Source organism: Monodon monoceros, unplaced genomic scaffold, assembly GCF_005190385.1.
Source record: "Monodon monoceros isolate NGI ecotype Baffin Bay Population unplaced genomic scaffold, NGI_Narwhal_1 Super_Scaffold_6, whole genome shotgun sequence".
Lineage (NCBI taxonomy): Eukaryota > Metazoa > Chordata > Mammalia > Artiodactyla > Monodontidae > Monodon > Monodon monoceros.
Genome location: NW_021703783.1, coordinates 94,154,627 through 94,172,685, shown reverse-complemented (window position 1 = coordinate 94,172,685; position 18,059 = coordinate 94,154,627). Strand labels below are relative to the sequence as shown.

At 55.5% G+C, this 18,059-nt stretch overlaps 1 protein-coding gene across 1 annotated transcript in view; it reads left to right on the top strand.

Moving 5' to 3' along the window:
* Positions 1-9,941, top strand: part of NFAM1 (NFAT activating protein with ITAM motif 1) — a 34,505-nt gene extending 24,564 nt beyond the window's left edge. The window contains exons 5-6 of the mRNA XM_029206424.1: positions 7,679-7,765; positions 9,462-9,941. Coding sequence (XP_029062257.1) covers positions 7,679-7,765; positions 9,462-9,521 — 147 coding nt within the window. The 3' untranslated portion in view covers positions 9,522-9,941. The remainder of the gene's footprint in view (positions 1-7,678; positions 7,766-9,461) is intronic.
* Positions 9,942-18,059: the final 8,118 nt, after the last annotated feature.

The following is an 18,059-nucleotide window of genomic DNA, read 5'->3' as shown; positions in this document are numbered from 1 at the left end:
ACACACACACACACACACACACACACACACACACACACACACACACAGATCTTTCTATATATATCAAGAAGAGGAAAATAACCATCATCCCAAGCCTATCTTCTTCCAGTATAAACACTAGTCTCATTGACCTCTGTACCTTCCAGTCTTTTCTGCAAACACATACAAAGAGACCCATACACACACTCACACATACTTTTTTTTAAAAAAATTGGAGTAGTACAGCTAGTTTTGTTCATGTTACAATATCTCATGAACATCTTTTCACATGAATAAATATCCTTCTCCAAGATTACTTTTAATGGAAGAGACTCACTTTTGCATGGAACATCTTTCTTGCCCGTGTTTAGACTTCTCTGGAGTGTGAGGAAGAGGCTCAAAGGCCCTGCCAGGTTGCAGGGTGGCTTCAAAAGGTTTTAGGGCTGGAAAGGAGATGTGAAGGGAGGCCGCAGACTCTGCTAGCCCTTGAGACCAGTCCCTAGCTGCTGGGGTTGGACCTGGGCAGATAAGAATACGCTAACAAGAGTGATGATGATGTCACGAAGTCATTTGTTGAGTACCTACTACGTGCCAGGTACTGTTGTAGGATTTTATACCTGTTATGTCATTAATACTCATAATAGGGCTTCAGGGTACAGGTGTTGTCCCCATTTTAATTTTCTTTTTTTAAAAATTTTATTCATTTATTTTTGGCTGTGCTGGGTCTTAGTTGCAGCATGCAGGCTTCTTATTTGCGGCATGCGGACTCCTTAGTTGCGGCATGAGGGCTTATTAGTTGCGGCATGCATGTGAGATCTAGTTCCCCGACTAGGGATTGAACCTGGGCCCCCTGCATTAGGAGTGCGGAGTCTTACCCACTGGACCACCAGGGGAGTCCCTAATTTTATTTTCTAATTGTCTATTGCTGGTATGTAGAAATACGATTGATTTTTGTATATTGACTTTATATAGAGAGTAACCTTGATGAATTCACTAATTAATTCTAATAGTTTCTCTGTAAGTTCCTTTGGATTTTCTATGAACCTAGTCATGTCATCTATGAATAGTGGAAGTTTCATTTCTTCCTTTTTAATCTTCATACCTTTTATTTCTTTTTTTGTTTGTTTTATCGCACTGCCTCAGACAATGATGGTGAACAAGAGTGGTGACAGTGGACAACATCCAGGGAAGGATTTTTTTTTTTTTTTTTTTGTGATACGTGGGCCTCTCACTGTTGTGGCCTCTCCCGTTGCGGAGCACAGGCTCCGGACGCGCAGGCTCAGCGGCCATGGCTCACGGGCCCAGCCGCTCCGCGGCATGTGGGATCCTCCCGGACCGGGGCACGAACCCATGTCCCCTGCATCGGCAGGCAGACTCTCAACCACTGTGCCAACAGGGAAGCCCAGGGAAGGATTTTTGTATACTTCTCCTCTACTTTCTTTGGATGGATACTTAGATCACTGATTTTCAATCTTTCTTTTTTCCTAATTTATGCACTTAAGGTTATAAACTTCCCTTTAAGTATGGCTTTAGTTGTATCCTACAAGTTTTGATATGTCATAGTTTTGTTGTCTTTCAGTTTAAATTTCCCACTTGCCCCATGAGTTATTTAAAAGCCTTTTGCTTAATTTTCAAACGTTTGTTTTTTAGTTATCATTCTGTTTTTTGTTTCTCACGAATTCCACTGTGATCAGAGAATACATTCGGTAGGATTTTAATCCTTTGAAGTCTTTTGAGACTTGCTTTATTGTTGGCTTCTATTTCGTCTGCATTGTGCATGGCTGAGTGAGTGTTCTATCTGTGTCAGTGAGGTCAAGTTTATTGATTGTGTTGCTAAAGTATGCCATATCCTTATTGATTATTTTGTCTATCAGATGTTGAGTGAATTGAGTTAAAATCTGCCCATTTGCTTGTAGATTGTATATTTCTCCTTCTGATTAGGTCAATTTTTGCTTTTTATTCATGTGGAAAAATGTTCATGATATATTGTGACAGGAAAAAAAAGCTGTACTACTCCAGTTTTTTTGTGTGTGAAAAGTTGACCTTTTTTTTTTTTTTTTTTTTGTGGTACGCGGGCCTCTCACTGTTGTGGCCTCTCCCGTTGCGGAGCACAGGCTCCGGACATGCAGGCTCAGCGGCCATAGCTCACAGGCCTAGTCGCTCTGCGACATGTGGGATCCTCCCAGACCGGGGCACGAACCCGTGTTCCCTGCATCGGCAAGCGGACTCTCAACCACTGCGCCACCAGGGAAGCCCAAGTTGACCTATTAAGGAGCATGGATTTGGAGTAAGCCAGACAGGCTGGGGTTCAAGGCCTAGTTCTTTTGCTCACGGGTTCTGCTACTTAAACTTTCTGAGTCTTGGTTTCATAACCTTTAATATAGGGCTAATGATACAGTATTACATTTACAGTTTGCAAACATACTACGATTTCTTCCATTTTAAATTCCTTATCTTGAGCTCACAGCCACCTCCAGTGACCCTGTCCTTTCTCGACGACTCCTTATAACAGATCTGTCAAAATTCCCTGTCTTCAGTTTCTGTCTCTCCTTTCCGACCCACTCAGTCAGGCTTTCAGCACACCTCTTCTTTCTGCCCCCCAAAGCCTTCCTTCTCAAGGTCACCGTTGACCTCCACATTGTCAAACCCCGTGGTCAGTTCCCAGTCTTCCTCTTTCCTGATGAGCAGCAGCATGTGGCACCAGTGAGCTCTCCCTCCTCCTAGACACACTTTCTTTACTTGCTTCCAGAACATTCCACTCTCTCCTAATGCCCCTCTGACTCACTACCATGCCTCCTCAGCCTGCATCCCTGGTTCCTTCTTAGGAACCAGAGAAATCCTGACCTCTAAACATTAGAGTCCAGGCCTGGGGCCCTTTCTCTTTGATCTTCACTCCCCTCCTTGGGAGTGAAGCAGCCTCAAGGTTTTGAGACCCTCTGCACTCTGACAACTCCCAAATTTATACGTCCAGCCCAGGCACCTCCTCTGAACACCAGAAGTAACTGCATTTGGACCGCGTATCGGCTTCTCTCTCAGACCAATCTCCAATTCTTTACCCATCGAAGTACCTCTTCCCACAGTCCTCCTCATGCAGTGAATGGTTGCTCCATTCTCCCTGATGCTCAGGCTAAACATTTTGAAATTGCCCTTTCCTTCTCTCCTTCCATCACTGCTCACATCGGATCCATCAGCACATCTTATTGCGAACATATCCAGAATCTGACCCTTCTCACCCCTCCAGGGCTGACGCTGGTGGGAGCCACCACCATTTCGTGCCTGGAGTCCTGCAATTGGTTTCTAATCAGCTGGCCCGTTATTATCCTTGCCCCACAGTCTGTGCTCCACCCAGGAGCAGCAGAGTGATCCCACCCAAACATAGATCACATCCCGCTCTGCTCAGAGCCCTTGGTGAGTCTAGGTCCCCCGAGAAGCAGACACCAAGACGGGGGTAAATGTGTGATAGTTTTATTAGGGAAACCACCTGTGAGAGAAAATGGAGAAGACTGGGAGAGTCGTCAGACTCTTGCAGATCTCACCCTGGGTAAAGGAGAGGGTGAAGGAAGGCAGAGAGGATGGATCGACCACCGCACCATCTAGGGAAGCTTCAGCAGGCCATGGGGAGCCCAGTCAGAGGAGTCCCAGGTCTCCCAGGGCGGGAGGCTGTGACGGCATCCCTGCTGAGCTCAGCCATTGGCTGGAGGTAGCCCACGGTGGCGGCGGGGGCCCTCTGTGCACATGTAATGATGGGTTTCAGAGCCCAGCAGCTGGGGCCCCGGGTCGATGCTGATCCCTGGAGTTGGAGGTCTGCGGATCACGTTCTCGTGCCCACCTCGGCCGTCTAGTGAGATAGATTCTGTCTCACTCAGAGTCAACACCAGAGCCCTGACAGTGGTCTCTGAGAGCTCTGCCCACAGGCCCTCCCACTGTCTCTCCCCTCACTCACTCGCTCCAGGCACACTGGCCTCCTTGATGTTCTCCAGATGCACCAGGCTTGCCCCCCATGCCCACCCCGCAGGGGGGCCTTGGTGTTGGCTGCACCCTCCCCTCCACAGTGTCCTTTCTGGAGCTGTCCAGGGGCTGCTGTCTCACTCCCCAGCTCTCTGCTCAGAGGGCACCTTTGTAGGGAGGCCTTTCTGACCTCCCCACCCTCTCCATGAGCCAACATCCCCATCTTCCTTCTCTGGGTCTCTCCGTGGCCCTTACGGCCACTGATTTCTTTCTGATCGTGGTCTGCCTGGCGCCCTCCCCCGCACCAGCCCAGTGCCTGGCACGTAGTAGGTGCTCAGCGATCAGCTGAGTGGAGGCCTGTTCTTAGCTCCCAGCTGGCTGGGGTTCCCTGGGGCTCGGTGCTGGGTACAGAGTAGGTGCTCCATGGCGAATGTGGGGCATCAGCATTGTAGTTTCACGCTCCCCAGAAGCATCTGGACACCGCCCCCCCACCCAGCTGTGTTCCAGCCTCTGCCTGGCCCAGCGCCTCATTCTTGCTGTCAGCCTCCAGCCCTCCCACGCCTCACGGCAGCAGGAGGGGCCTTTCCAACACACCACTGATGCTGTCGCTTCCCACTCAGAAACCTCCAGGGGCTCCCCATTGCCAGCTCCTCAGCCTGGCACGAGAGGCCTTCATTGGAGGCCAAACCCAGCCCTGCTTCACCAGACTCCTGTCACTGCTGTGGGCCGTTTACTTCACACACGCCAGGATCTTGACCTAGAGCAGAGGTGCTCCGTCTCTCCTGAGTACCACTCCTTGCTGAACAAGGCCCCCAGGTCTCAGCCGTCTGCCCCGCAGAGGGCATCATGCAAACCTCAACATGCAGGTGTCCGTGAGACCACAGCTCTTGTGTTTCCTTGGTGACAGGGGTGGGTATTACAGGGGAACCAATGTCCAGGACCCTCAGATTAGGTCCTGGCCCAGGGCAGCTGACTTCAGCTCTGGCCTCAGCCCACCTGGACAAAGGCCTTGGCACGGGCTTCACGCCTCTGCCAGGGCTGGTGACCACTCAGCCCAGCATCACTGCCCATACTGGGCAGCAGGAGGCAAAGGGCTCAGAGGGCCTGGATCCCAGACCCGTATCCCAGTACAGCCCAGCCCAGCCCAGCCCATTCAGAGGCCTGGCCTTCTCCCCGCAGGCGTACCCTGTGGGAGGCAGTCCCCATCACCAGCAAGCAAGGCCAAGGAGGTATCCTGTTGACAAGGCTGCCCTGCATTTCACAGCCCAGTGATGCAGGTCACTCCCTGCATGCAAACGCAGCCCAGCAGGTCAGGGCTTGTCAGAGGCTTCACTCAGGAGCTGCTAATCGGCAGCAACTTCTGCAGCCTCCCCCGCCCTCCCCGCCCTCAGCCCGGCAGCTGCTCCCCCCACAGCATGACCCCCCCCCCCCGCAGTGTGGGGCCCAGGCCAGTGGGAGCACACGGAGCGAATGGCGGGAGGGGCTGCGTGACCTGAGACATCTCTGGGCCTCTCTGGGCTAATGCGTGGTGGGCAGCCCGCGTGGACTGGACACGAGGGAGAAGGGAACCATCTGTGGGACCCGAGATCTGCTCTCCTGCTGACATGTCAGCCAGGAGGCCCTTTTTCTCCCTTCACTCTGCGACCAGAAGCATCCAGCTTGGGGGGCTGTCAGATCTGTGGATCCAGGTCTGGGCGGACAGGCGGTGGAGGCCCAGGGCTGCTGAGGAGCAGATTCCCATCCCGTGTGCCAGGCTTGCCGGCAGTGGTTGGTGCTCTGGGCAGGCATGAAAGCCCAACAGGCCAGAGCAGGCCTTGGAAAATGCCTTTCACCAGAATTTGGGCTCCTCCCTGGGACAGCCTTGCCCCCTTCCTTACCCAGAGGCAGGTTGGAAGCACCCCTTCCAAGACACTCCCTCTTTCTTTTTCTTTTTTTTTAATTTAAATTTTTATTTATTTTTGGCTGCGTTGGGTCTTCGTTGCTGCATGCGGGCTTTTTCTCTAGTTGCGGCGAGCAGGGGCTACTCTTGGTTGTGGTGCGCAGGCTTCTCGTTGCGGTGGCTTCTCTTGTTGCGGAGCACAGGCTCTAGGCGCACGGGCCTCAGTAGTTGTGGCACGTGGGCTCAGTAGTTGTGGCTCGTGGGCTCAGTAGTTGTGGCTCGCGGGCTCTAGAGCGCAGGCTCAGTAATTGTGGCGCATGGGCTTAGCTGCTCTGCAGCATGTGGGATCTTCCTGGACCAGGGCTCGAACCCGTGTCCCCCGTACTGGCAGGTGGATTGTTAACCACTGTGCCACCACAGAAGTCCTGACCCTCCCTCTTTCTGATGCAGAGGTCCCTAGGGCAGCCTTGCCATCCCTGTGTGTGATGCCCTTGAAGTGAGGGTCTCCCAAGTGCCAAATGGTTTATTACACAGGTTTTCATGCCCCGCTGCCTCTTGGAGCCTCCTTCCCCCCACCCCACCTCCCCTCCCTTCTCTTGCCTCAGAGCACCACCTGTCTCTCCAGCCTGCCTCGGCAACCCCTGCTTGCCTGTTGCCAGGGAAACCACCTCCTTGGCAAGCAGCCGGCACCCATATGACATGCACACGTGGGAAGGAAAGGTTCCTGCCTCTTGCTTAGGCTGTTAGTAGCTCTGCTCCGACATCGCCCAAGGAGCAGCATCTGCCCCTTGCCTGGGACCCCGGTGCCCATCAGGGTCTGAGGAAGGGTCCAGGCTGTGACCGCAGAGAGGGGAGGGAGGCATCAAGCCTCCCTTGATGACCATTCAACAGTTATTAAGCACCTGTGATTCGCCAGACCCTCTGTTGGGCCCTTTATGTACAACATCTCATTTAATCATCCGTTGAGCCTGAAAGAGAGATACAATTATTCCCATTTTACAGATGAGGAAACTGAGGCACAGGGAGGTCCCGGGGTTGCCCATAGCTGGCAGGTGTCAGAGCTGAGGGTTGAACCTAGGCTTGTCTGATTTCAAAGCTCCGTCTCTTTCTACCATCCTGAGGCCTCTGGTCAGGCTGTTCATAGCTGGGCCAAGAGTGAGTTTGGCCCTAAGACACACATCTAGCTGAGCGAGGAGCCCCCTCATCATAGCTCATTTGGTGCTGTTCTCCAAGTGTGCCAACCACAGCTACAGTGACCCAGCAACAAACCAAGCACAGCTGTGGGAAAGGAGTGTGACTCCAGTGGGTACCTAGGTCATCTGTGAGCACAGGCTGGGGTGAGAGGTGAAGGGAGACCTACAGGGGTGGATGCGTGGGTGGGACCCTCACAGGGACAGGGCTTTGGCCCAGGGGAGTGAGGGGGGGATGACAGGAGAGCATCCTATTGAAGCCTTGGCCATGGGAGTCACATCTGGGGGCTGCTGGCTGCACCAAAGGACCTAAGGACAGGCAGGGACGGTGGGAGGGGGCCTGGGACCTTCCTCTTGCCAGCTACCTGGGGGCCTGGAGAGCCCACCGGGCTGAGCACAGGCTCTGCTAGAGCCTTGAGGTGATGTGAGGGGCTGGCAAGGGGCACAGAGAGGAGTGGCACTGTACCAGCGGGGAAGGGGTAAGATGGCTCCGAGAGGGAACGACAGGTGCACAGGTGCAGCCGTGTGACTGCGAGTGGCGAGGCTGGGGGTGGTGGGTGTCCCCTCACAGCTCTGCCCGGCCCCTGGGCTCCCTCGGGCGGCAGGGAGGTATAGCAGGCCGCTGCGGCCGGGGCCCTGCCCCTGCGTTCACCTTTCTCTGACCCTCCCACGTCTCTTGCAGGACCTGCAGCGCCGAGAGACCGAGGTCTACGACTGCATCCAGAGTGAGGCCAGCAGCCCGCCCTCCAACCAGGACCTGCTCTCCCAGGTACGCAGGGGCTGGGCAGCGAGCCTCGTCTTACTCCATTTGTCCTGTTCCTCATCTGGGAAATGGGTAAATAGGACCAGAGGAGTGAGCCACCTGCGGCTGAATCAGAGCCCTCTCTCCGAGGCAGCTGGCCTAGTGGTTAGGAGGTCTGGTAGATTTGAACCCCTGCTCCACCCCTTACCAGCTGTGCAGCCCTGGCCAAGGGGCTAACCTCTGTGCCTGCTTCTCCTCGGCTGTAAACTGAGGAGCCTAACAGCACTCACCTCCTAGATTTGCCATGAGGATCAAATGTCGTACTGGGACCCCGTAGGCGCCGTGCAAGATGAGCAATCGTAACTACCACTGGGCACGGTATAGTGTCTACACTGGCCAGTAAAGCAGGGGTGTTTGGCTTCTAGCTCTCCCCAGGCTGAAGGTGGCTAAAGCCGGGAGCTGGAGTCTACACTGATGCTAGCCTGGGAGGGTCTGGACAGGGCTTCGTTATTATCACGATGGGGCCTAAGGCATACCACTTGATCATGATTCTCTCTCTCTCTCTCTCTCTCTCTTTTTTTTAAATACATTTATTTATTTATTTATGGATGCGATGGGTCTTCGTTGCTGCACGCGGGCTTTCTCTAGTTGCAGCGAGCGGGGGCTACTCTTCATTGCGGTGCGCAGGCTTCTCACTGCGGTGGCTTCTCCTGTTGCGGAGCACGGGCTCCAGGAGCGCGGGCTTCAGTACTTGTGGCTCATGGGCTTAGTTACTCCGCAGCATGTGGGATCTTCCCAGACCAGGGCTCACACCCGTGTCCCCTGCACTGGCCGGCGGGTTCTTAACCGCTGAGCCACCAGGGAAGTCCCGATCATGATTCTCTCTTAAACCTCAGTCTGCTCATCTGTAAAGTGGATGAGTGACACTTTACTGCAAAATCAACTGCCCCTGAATTCAAATGAATTCCAAGTTAAGTAGCATCTACACCAGAGCTTTGGACACCATCAAGTGCAAGGTTGGATTCAGGAGCTCAAGGGCTGTGGGTAGGCACCTTGGAAAAGCCATCGGGAAGTGAGGGGAGCAAGTGCTTGGCCCCGCTGGCCCAGGCTGACTCTGTTTGTTGAATCTCCTATTCTCAAAGCCCTTTGGATACTCATCCCTGAACTAGGCTCTGATTGGAGGCAGGGCTTCCCCAAGGATGTCTGGGCCGTCCCAGGCAGTGCCCACCATGTGCCAGGCCCTGAAGTCCTGGCAGGATGACTAGAAATGTTCCGGCCCTCCAGGATCCTTGGGTCTGCAGGAACAGGGTCACTGATCTTACAAACACACAGAGACATTTGTAGCCCCCTGTGAAGGGTGGGCTCTGGGGAGGGACTAGGCCAGAGCTGGGAAGGGGGCTCTCGGGGGTGCAGAGTGAGGAGGAGGTAGCCAGGGAACAGGTAGGATGGAGAGAGCACGCCAGGCAGAGGGAAGAGCACCTGGGGAGGTCCAAGGCAGGAAAGAAGAGGTCTGTGGAGTTGGAGGGCAGAGAGCAGGCATGGGCTGGAATGATGGGAGAAGAGGCTGGTGCGGTGGGCTTGGGCGCAAGGACAGGTGTCCCTGTCAAAGCTACTTGGGAAGCCATCTGTTTGTCTGCCTCTGCCTAAAACTAAAGTTGTGCAAGTTTTTTCTTTTCCCTCCCTACTGTTTTTTATTTCTTTTTTTCTTTTTATTTTTTTCCAGGAGAAACAACATAGATTTGAGGGTGACGGTGAATTTAACCTGGTCTATGAAAATCTCTAGGACAAGCTCTGCCTGCCCATGGGTCTTGCCCTGGATCAGAGGCCCTGGGGCAGCCTCTCCCTCCAAAGGACTTGATCTGTACCAGGAGTGAGGCCCCAGGGGTGCCCCATCACCTCACCACCACATTTAAGAGGGTGCCCTCTTGCCTTGGCTGGCCCCCGCCCCCATTCTGCAGCCCGGCCACACCCGCCGAGTGTGCCACATCTCCGGACCTTTGCCCAAGCTGTTCCCTCTGCCAGGCGGGCCCTCCCTCCCTCCCCAAGGGCTCTCCTGAACACCACCCAGGGCCCTTCTTACCCTCTCTAGACACACGGGCCTTCTTGCACCAGCCTGAACCACCAGGAGGTTCCCGCCAGGGACCCTTGTCAGTACTGTGTGCACAGGGGTCCCAGCGTAGATGAATAAAGGAGCAACTAGGCAAATGGCCCCCGTCTCCCCGCCCCCCGCCCAACTAGGCCAAAGGCACAAGGTGACCACACAAAGTAGATCAGGGGGATGGCGTGGGGGGTATGGGGCATGGGCAAGAATGAACCATGCAGAGGCTGGGCTGGGCTCAGGGACAGAGCTGGAGGCCGGGGAGGCGGCTCAGTGGGGGCCTGGGACTGCAAGGGTCCGGGCACATGCAGGGAGCTCTCTGCCTCCCCCAGCAAGGACCCCAAGGTTGTTTCCCATCAGCCTGGCCGCCTACGCTCTGTGTGCCAACTGCTTCCTCACCACGCCCTGCTCACCACCACCTCAAACCTTCCCCAGCCTCAGGGCCTCGCTGCTCCTGGTCTACCTACAGCCCAGTTCCCCAGAGCCCCTCCACCTGGCCTATCTCGACCCCTCCCACCTCCTCTGTCTTTGTCTGCCTTATGCCCCAGCCCCGGCCCCTGGGGATCGAGGCCAGCCCGGCCCCTTCCCTCTTTGCCCCGGGCCGGTCCCAGCTGCCTGGAGGCCAGCCCTCTCCGTCGTGGTCCAGCTGCATAGCTCTGTTCTTGGGCCTTCCCCTGGGATGGGCGGAGGGGTCCCTTTGTGCTGCAGAAGCTCAGGCCCCATGGCCCCTCAGTGTCTGACCCTGAGCCATTTCTGCTGCTCGAGTGTTCACGTTACCCCTCATTTCACCTCACGGCAGCCCCACACTGTAACCTACCTCACAGGCAGACCAGGGCTAAGGGTGGGCTCACCCAGGCTGTCAGGCTCTGAGCCCTCCCTCCCCTGCTGTCCCCCATCCCTCCCTTGCTTTCCACTATTTGGTCATTCATGCAATGGGCAGGCCAGTCCTCCCTCCACACACACCCAGTGCTGTCCCCAGAGGTCCCTCAGGTGCCCTCTCACACAAACCCCAATGTGCCCAGGAGGGTGGTGGCCCGAGGCGCAGGCCCCGGCCAGACCCCCGGCTGGTTTGTGGGTAGCACCTTCAGCCCTGCAGGTCGGCCCCCCCGCAGGGTAAGGGCTGGGGCCGGCAGGGTGGGCCTGGGCTGACGTCAGGAAGAAGCCCCAGCCCCTCCGCTAGGGCTGTGTGTGGCCCCCTCGGGCCTGTGGCACGGTTCACAGCATCTCAGCTTGGTTCTGAGCCTGGCCTTGGAGCACACGGCAAGGAGGGCTCTGAGCGGGAACACGGGGCTGCGGGGAGAGGCCCCCGCTCGCCAGAAGGCAGTTTAACGAGCTCCTAGCCTGTTTAGGGAGGCGAAGCTGCCTTCCAGGCCCCCGACTCCGTCAGCCTGAGGCAGAGGCCGGGGCTGGGGGCCGGGCGAGGGAGGCAGGCCACTCAGCGTGCAGCGGAGCCTCTCCAGGGAAGACCAAAGGCAGCAAGACAGGACGAGGCCGCCTCGCTGGGCCCCAGAGCGTCCTCAGCCCCTGGCCCCGGACCCTCAGGCTGGGAATCAGCCTTTTCCAGTTGGCCCCTGGGGTAGTGCGGGGAGCCTGGAGAGACTGCGCCCCCCGCCCTGGCCCAGCCCCCTGCAGTCCCCTCTCCACGAAGCAAAGGATCCTGATGAGACCTACACAGGACCATGGCCCTCCCCGTGTTCAAAACCCCCCACTGTTCCCACCTCACTTGGAACAAAATCCCAACTCTTCCCTGCGGCCTGTGAGGCCCTCAGGGACCAACTCATCGCCCCTCTTGTGGACACAGACGTTGTCAAGTGTGGTGACCGAGCTCAGTTCAGGGCAAGGCTGGGCAGGCGCTGAGGTCTTCAGCGAGCAAGGAGAGAGGCAGGGAGGAGGGTCAAGGTGGAAGGGGTGACCCCCAGAGGAGAACGTTCTGGGACGCACAGTACGGAGCCAAGAAGACTAAGCACCCCTCCTTCCCCAGCCCGCGGGACCGGGAGCCTGCGGAGATGGGCTGGTGCAGGGGTGAGGGGTGGCAGACGACTGCAGGGGGTGCAGGTGGCCACGAGGGAGGAGGAGGGGACTCGAACTGAGCTCCTGGAGGGCAGGTTTGCATGGACTCTGAGTGGGCAGAGGAGAGAAGAGAGAGGAACCGCCCTTGGGGGTCATCTGGGGCTGGGTGGCCGCTGGCCTCTCTCGAATCCCAGCTCCACCTCCCAGAAGCCATGTCCACCTGAGCCTTGGCTTCAGTAACAATCAAGTCGCTGAGTGTTACTCAGAGAGGACAGATGGGGAACTCCCTGCCCTGCAGAGGCTCAGCGGGTGTGTATTTCCTTCTCCACTCATCCTTCAGGAAAAACAGGCTGCCACTGGGCAGTGCGGAGGGAATCTGCTAAATGAGGGGCAGGCCTCCCTGGAGGTGGGGACCCCCTTCTTTGGCCCCCTGCAGGCTGAGGAGCAACAGGTGAGACCCAGGTGAAGGGGAGCCTTAGACCAGCAGGGTGGATGGCAGCCATCCTGAGGGTGGACCCCTGGCCCTGGAGCTTGTAGCAGAAGCCCCTGGCAGCCTCTGATGGCCAGGCCTCGGGCACTGCTTCCTCCTGTCCGGACCCCGCCCCAGCCTCACCACAGGGGGGCGGACATGTATGTCACGGTCTCGGCCTATGTTTCTTTCTGCCTGACCCGCCCTAGCTCTGACCTGGGATTCTCTACCATCTCTAGGTCACACCCCTGCCACCCTCTTCCAGGCCTCTGGGCATCTGAAACATCTCACCCACTGCTGACACCCTCAGCCTCCACTGGCCTCTCCAGGGTAGTGGCTTAGAAATGGCCATTCTGCCCCTTCGGGCAGGTTTCAGCCTCCAGCCCTCCCTCCTGCTCCTGCCCCTCTCAGCACTTGGAGAAAATCATCCCTGGAAACCAAACCCAGGAATGCAAAGCGGGTGTGGGAAGCGGTTCCCCCCCTCGGAAACAATTTCCAAAGGATTCTGCAAAGCAGAGTTTCCATGGGAACACGTGCTGGTTACACTGGAAACCTTGGTGGGGCTGGGGTCCCCTTCACAGCACATGGCAGGACCTTGGTGTGGGGGCCACGGCCAGACGCAGTCGTTGCATTTTGGCCACCGGGCCTCACTCACCTGAAATCAAGTTACAGGCAAATCTGCCTTTTTTCCCCATTCTAATTGAAAGGCTACGCTCCGTTCTAAGGATGGCTCTCGGATTTCCAGGATGGATTTTGATGTAGTTCTAGAGTTTTCTTGGCAGAACGCTCAGCCAGGAGAGGCGGGCTGGGGCCTTGGCCCAGCCAGGCTAACAGAGTGTATCCCTCCCGCACGCCGGGGTATGTCATTTGCCCACCTGACGGGCTTCGCCAGACCTGAATCCAGACTCTTAAGAGCTGCAGACAGTGGCAGGAGGCACTGAGACACCTTCCTTCCTAGGTGCCTTCCTTGACATGCAGTCAGAATTGTGGCCTCTGAGCCTTGACGGCACGTGGGTCAGGCTAACCGTTACTATTCTCTGCACTTGGTGTTGGCGTGTGTTTTGTACGTGTGTATCTCTGCAGGGGACACAGGCATGTACTGCAGTAAAACACGTAGACACTACAGCAAAGCGAAATTCTCTTTGATGTTCCTGCCACCTCCCAGCCTCCATCCCAATCCCCTCCCCAGAGGCAACCCTGGGTCATTGGGGCATATTTTCTTCCGGGCTGTTCTTATTGCATCTACATACATATATGCACATAGACAAACATAAAATATCTAGTGTTTGTGTGGGGTTCTGAAAAGCTTAAATGGAATCATCTGTAGGTGTTATTTGCTCTTGCTTTGTTCATGCAGTCCCACGTGGTGGGGATCTGCCGGTGACAGCACACAGGAATTGCCAGACTCTTTAATTACAGCAAAGGATTCCACAGGACTGATGGATCCTAATTTAATCAGGCCCCTGTTAATGCCCCTTTCAGTTGTTTATGATTTTCTAACCTCACAGAAGGTGCTGCAGGGAACACCCTTGGACGCATCTGCAAAACTTTCTCTGCAGGAAATGGCGAGAAGAAATCGCTGGGGCCCGTGGCGTGGACATTTACTATTTTAACGGACACTGCCAAATCGTCGTGCATGGAGGTTGCACTGGTTTCTGTTGTTCAGACTCTTTATCTACAAGATCTCATTTAATCCTGAAAACACACTGCGAAGTGTGTGTGTGGGGGGGGGGGGCGGGCTTGTCTCCGCATTTTACCAAAGCAGAGACTGCGATTCAGGAAAGCTGACCGGCTAAAGGTCATGTAGCACAGAAGGGGCAGCGCTGGGCTGGTTCCAACTGTGTGCAGGCACAGGGCAGCGGGGGGGAGGCAGAAAGAGCCATGGAGGGACTCTGTGCCCCCCTGGCTGGGGGGCCCATGAAGGGACAAATTTCCTTAAGAATATTGCTCAGAATTGTGGGGACCTGGGGGTGTCCTCTTGCCCGTCAGTGGTCTATTTCCTTGGGGAAATGAAGGCAGGTCAGTAGGAGTGACGAGGCCAGGCCTGCCCAGCTGCCCACACCCACTGTGGGGCCTGGCCTCAGGCAGCCTGGATGTTTAGATCCCAAGCCTCCCCTGGAAATTTCCAGGCACAGCACGCCTGGAGGTGTGAGCTGCTTCTTAGAAGCTTTATAATCTGGGGTAATGCTGCTGTAATTGGCATTGTTTTGCATTTACAATCCTCTTGTTGCCTGAAAACCTACTCGCATTGGCATATCTAGAGAGGGTTTAATTTTACCACTCTGGGACATTGAGGGGCTGAGGAGCACAGGCTTTTTCTCTGTCACCCCCTTACCCACCCCATCCCACTTCTCCAGTGAGTGCCACAGGCCCCGCCGCAGGTCACATTCCGGTACAGCCCTGTACCTGGCTCCCCACCATGCACCCTGGCTGATCTGGGGACTGCTTTTCTCCCTAGTTCCCCCTTCCTTCCTCCCTCGAGCCCACCCATCTAGTCTCCAACCCCTCCTCTTTCCAGCCCTTCCCAGTTTCTGCCACCAAATTGATCTTCCTATAGCACAGATCTGACCATGTTACTCCCCTCTCAAAACCCTGCAGTAGTTTTACATTTATGGTCAATTAGTTTCAATAAACAGGCCAAGATAATTCAATGGGGAAAAACAGTCTCTTCAACTAATAGCGCTGGGAGAAATGGACATCCACATGCAAAAGGATGAAGCAGGACCCCTACCTTACAACCTGTACAAAACCTCATAGTGGCTTCCACTGTCCACAGGTTGGAGGCTTGACCCCTCAGACCTGTATACAGGGCTCTTACAATCCCTTCATTCTTTCAACATTTGTTCAGCTCCGACTATGTGCCAGGCCCTGTGCTGGGGCTGGGATAAGAGACAGACAGTTCTGTCCTCATGGAGTCCATCAGCCTCCTTTCTGACCAGCTCCCACTGGCCCAAAGTCACCCCAAGTCCTGTCCATGCTCCAATCATGGCTGCTGTTCCCCCTGGTGCCAAACTCCCCACCTCTGAACCTGAGCAGGAATTCCTGCTCAAATGCCACCTCCTCCACGAAGCCTTCCCTAAAACTCCCTCCCCCCCACCAAGCAGTTTCTTCATCTCTCTGACTGCTCTGACCTCCTTGCATTGAATCGGTTCACACACATCCCCAGGAGGGTCTGAGCTCTCTGAGCATGGCAGATATCTTACTCGTCTCTCTTTCTGCCTGACTCATAGCAGGGACCCAAGAGCCATTTGTTTCAAGAATAAATTCAACTATTCCTTTGCTGGTGATTTAGTGCTGATTCTTGCTGAAAAAGGGAGAATGATTTTTCTCCCAGATTTCCAGAAAGCGATCTTTAATTAGTAGGTGACCCATTTTATGTACATGAAAATTGAGAAAGACATGTAGCTGCATCGCACCACCAGGATAGGCAGGGCCATGAAAGTGCAAGTGGTGAAAAGGCAGCGCCCTATCGCCTGATGGGAAGGGGCAAGCTCTGTGCTGGATTGTTGGAGGCCAAGCCCTGGCACATCAGACAGGCCAGCGGCGGCCCCTCGCTTCACCTCCGGGCCGTGGAGGCTGTTAGGGGCTCCGATCAGTCGATGATGCTGATGCGTGCCTGTGGAGCGCACATCAGGGGCCGTGAGCCCTGTTAGGGTGGTCCTGCTAACTGATCCCAGAAGCCTCTGTCACTGCCAGGGGGATGTCTCAGCCGACTCAGCAATGTCCTGCCTCAGGGGCTTGTAGGCCAGGCCAGACAGCCCTGACCATGCGGGGCCTGGGACCTTCCAAGCAGCCAGCAGGACTGAGCCCAGTGGGGAGTGCTGTGTGGGAACACTGATGAAGCCCTGTGGGTCCCTAGTGTCCAGGCTAGGTCACAATCTCCCTGAGAGCGGCTGGCTTGGTAAGGAAGGCTCAGGGTGCTCAGGCCTTTAGAAGGTCCCCTACTCTGGCTTCCTGGGAACCAGTCAAGACCCAGCTTCAAATGCCCCCCACCTTCCTCCTGCGGCCCCACAGCCTACTGCTTCCTATGGGGGGGGGTGCCTTTTGTGGGGGGGGCAAGATTGCTGGTGGCCCCCTCGGATCTGTTAGAACAAGTCTGTGCAGTGAGTCCCCGGGGAGGGAGATTCTGGAGCCGAGTGCCCAGGTCCAGAAAGAAAAATGGTAACTGTAGCGATACAAAGCAAGCCCTGAGCTCCCATGCCTCAGCCTCCCTCAGCCTGTGCCCGCGGGTGAGCCCAGCTTCCCTGGATAAGGGCAAGAAGCTGGGAGGGGCCGAGGAGGGAGTTGACCCCAGGTTAGTCTGGCCCCTTGGCCTGCACTCCTACCCCACATCTCAGTGTTTCAGGATGCTGTTGTCTCCTTTCTGGGTTCAAGCCCAGAGTTGGAGACTAAACAGAGCCTTAGGATGCTCCATCCTAAAACTGCCCTGCACACACACACTCTCTCTCTCTCTCCCTCTCTCTCCCTCCTCCCTGGGACATGGCCCGGCTCCACCCTCATTCCTCCACCCCAGCCTGCCCTGCCTTGTTCCCTTTCCTGCCCTTCGTCCCTTCTTTCTACAGAAGGGCCCTTCTGGGGTCTCTCTTAACCTCCAGGCCCTGGCACATGCAGCTCCCTCAGCCCAACAGATACTTAAATGCCTACTGAATTCTTGTCTGGAGCTAGGCACTGTTCCCATTTTATAGACGAGGAAACAGTATCAGAGATGTAGCAACTTGCCCAAAGCCAGGAAGCTGGCAAATAGTGCCACTGAGTTCAAGCCCCCAGAAATGGCTTCAGAGTCAGTGATCTGAACCGCTTCGCTTGGTTGCCTTCTGTGATAGGTTGAATAATGCCCCCCCCCCACAAGATGTCCACCTCCTAATTCCTGGAACCTGTGAATATTACCTTATATGGCAAAGACTTTGTACTTGTGATTAAGGATTTTAAAATGGGGAGATTATCCTGGATTATTACAATCACAAGTGTCTTTATAAGAGGGATGCAGAGGGAGATTACAGACAGAAGGTGGAAGGCAATGTGATGATGGAAGGAGAGAAAGAGATTTGAAGATGCTACCTTGCAGGCTTTGAAGCTGGACGTAGGGGTCCTGAGCCAAGGAATGCAGCTCTAGAAGCTGGAAAGGGCAACAAAACAGGCTCTCCTCAAAGCCTCTGAAGTGGCATGGCCCTGCAGACACCTTGGTTTCAGCCCACTGAAACTGATTTTGGATTTCTGGCCTCCAGAACTGTAAGAGGAAAAGTGTATACCGTTTTGAGCCACCAAGCTTGTGGCAACTGGTTATAGCAATCTAGGAGTCGGATATACTTTTCCTCCTGGAAGAGCCGATTCAGCGTCCTAGTCACCCCACCACCACCACCCCCGGTCAGTGGCTCACTCCCACTCTGTGCTCCTTGTGATGCCTCCTCACGGCTCTGACCCTGGAGGTTGCTGCAGCCACAGCTTCTTTGCTCACCCCAGCCTTGGCCTCTCCTCTCACTCCCAGCACTGACCTTGCCAGGTTGGCGTCATCCTCCAGTTGCCCAAGGACATGCACCAGCTCTAGGGCATGGCAGAGGAGGAAACTGAGGCTCAGAGAGGGGCAGTGAATGCCTGAGGTCACTTAGCTGGCAAGGGGCAAAGCCGGATTTGAATTTGGGCCTGTCTGATAGCAGGGCTCGTGCTCCCAACAACTCCTCTCCTGGTGGACACTTGGTAAATGTCCCTGAATGAGTGACAAGACAGGCAGACACAGTAACCCACGG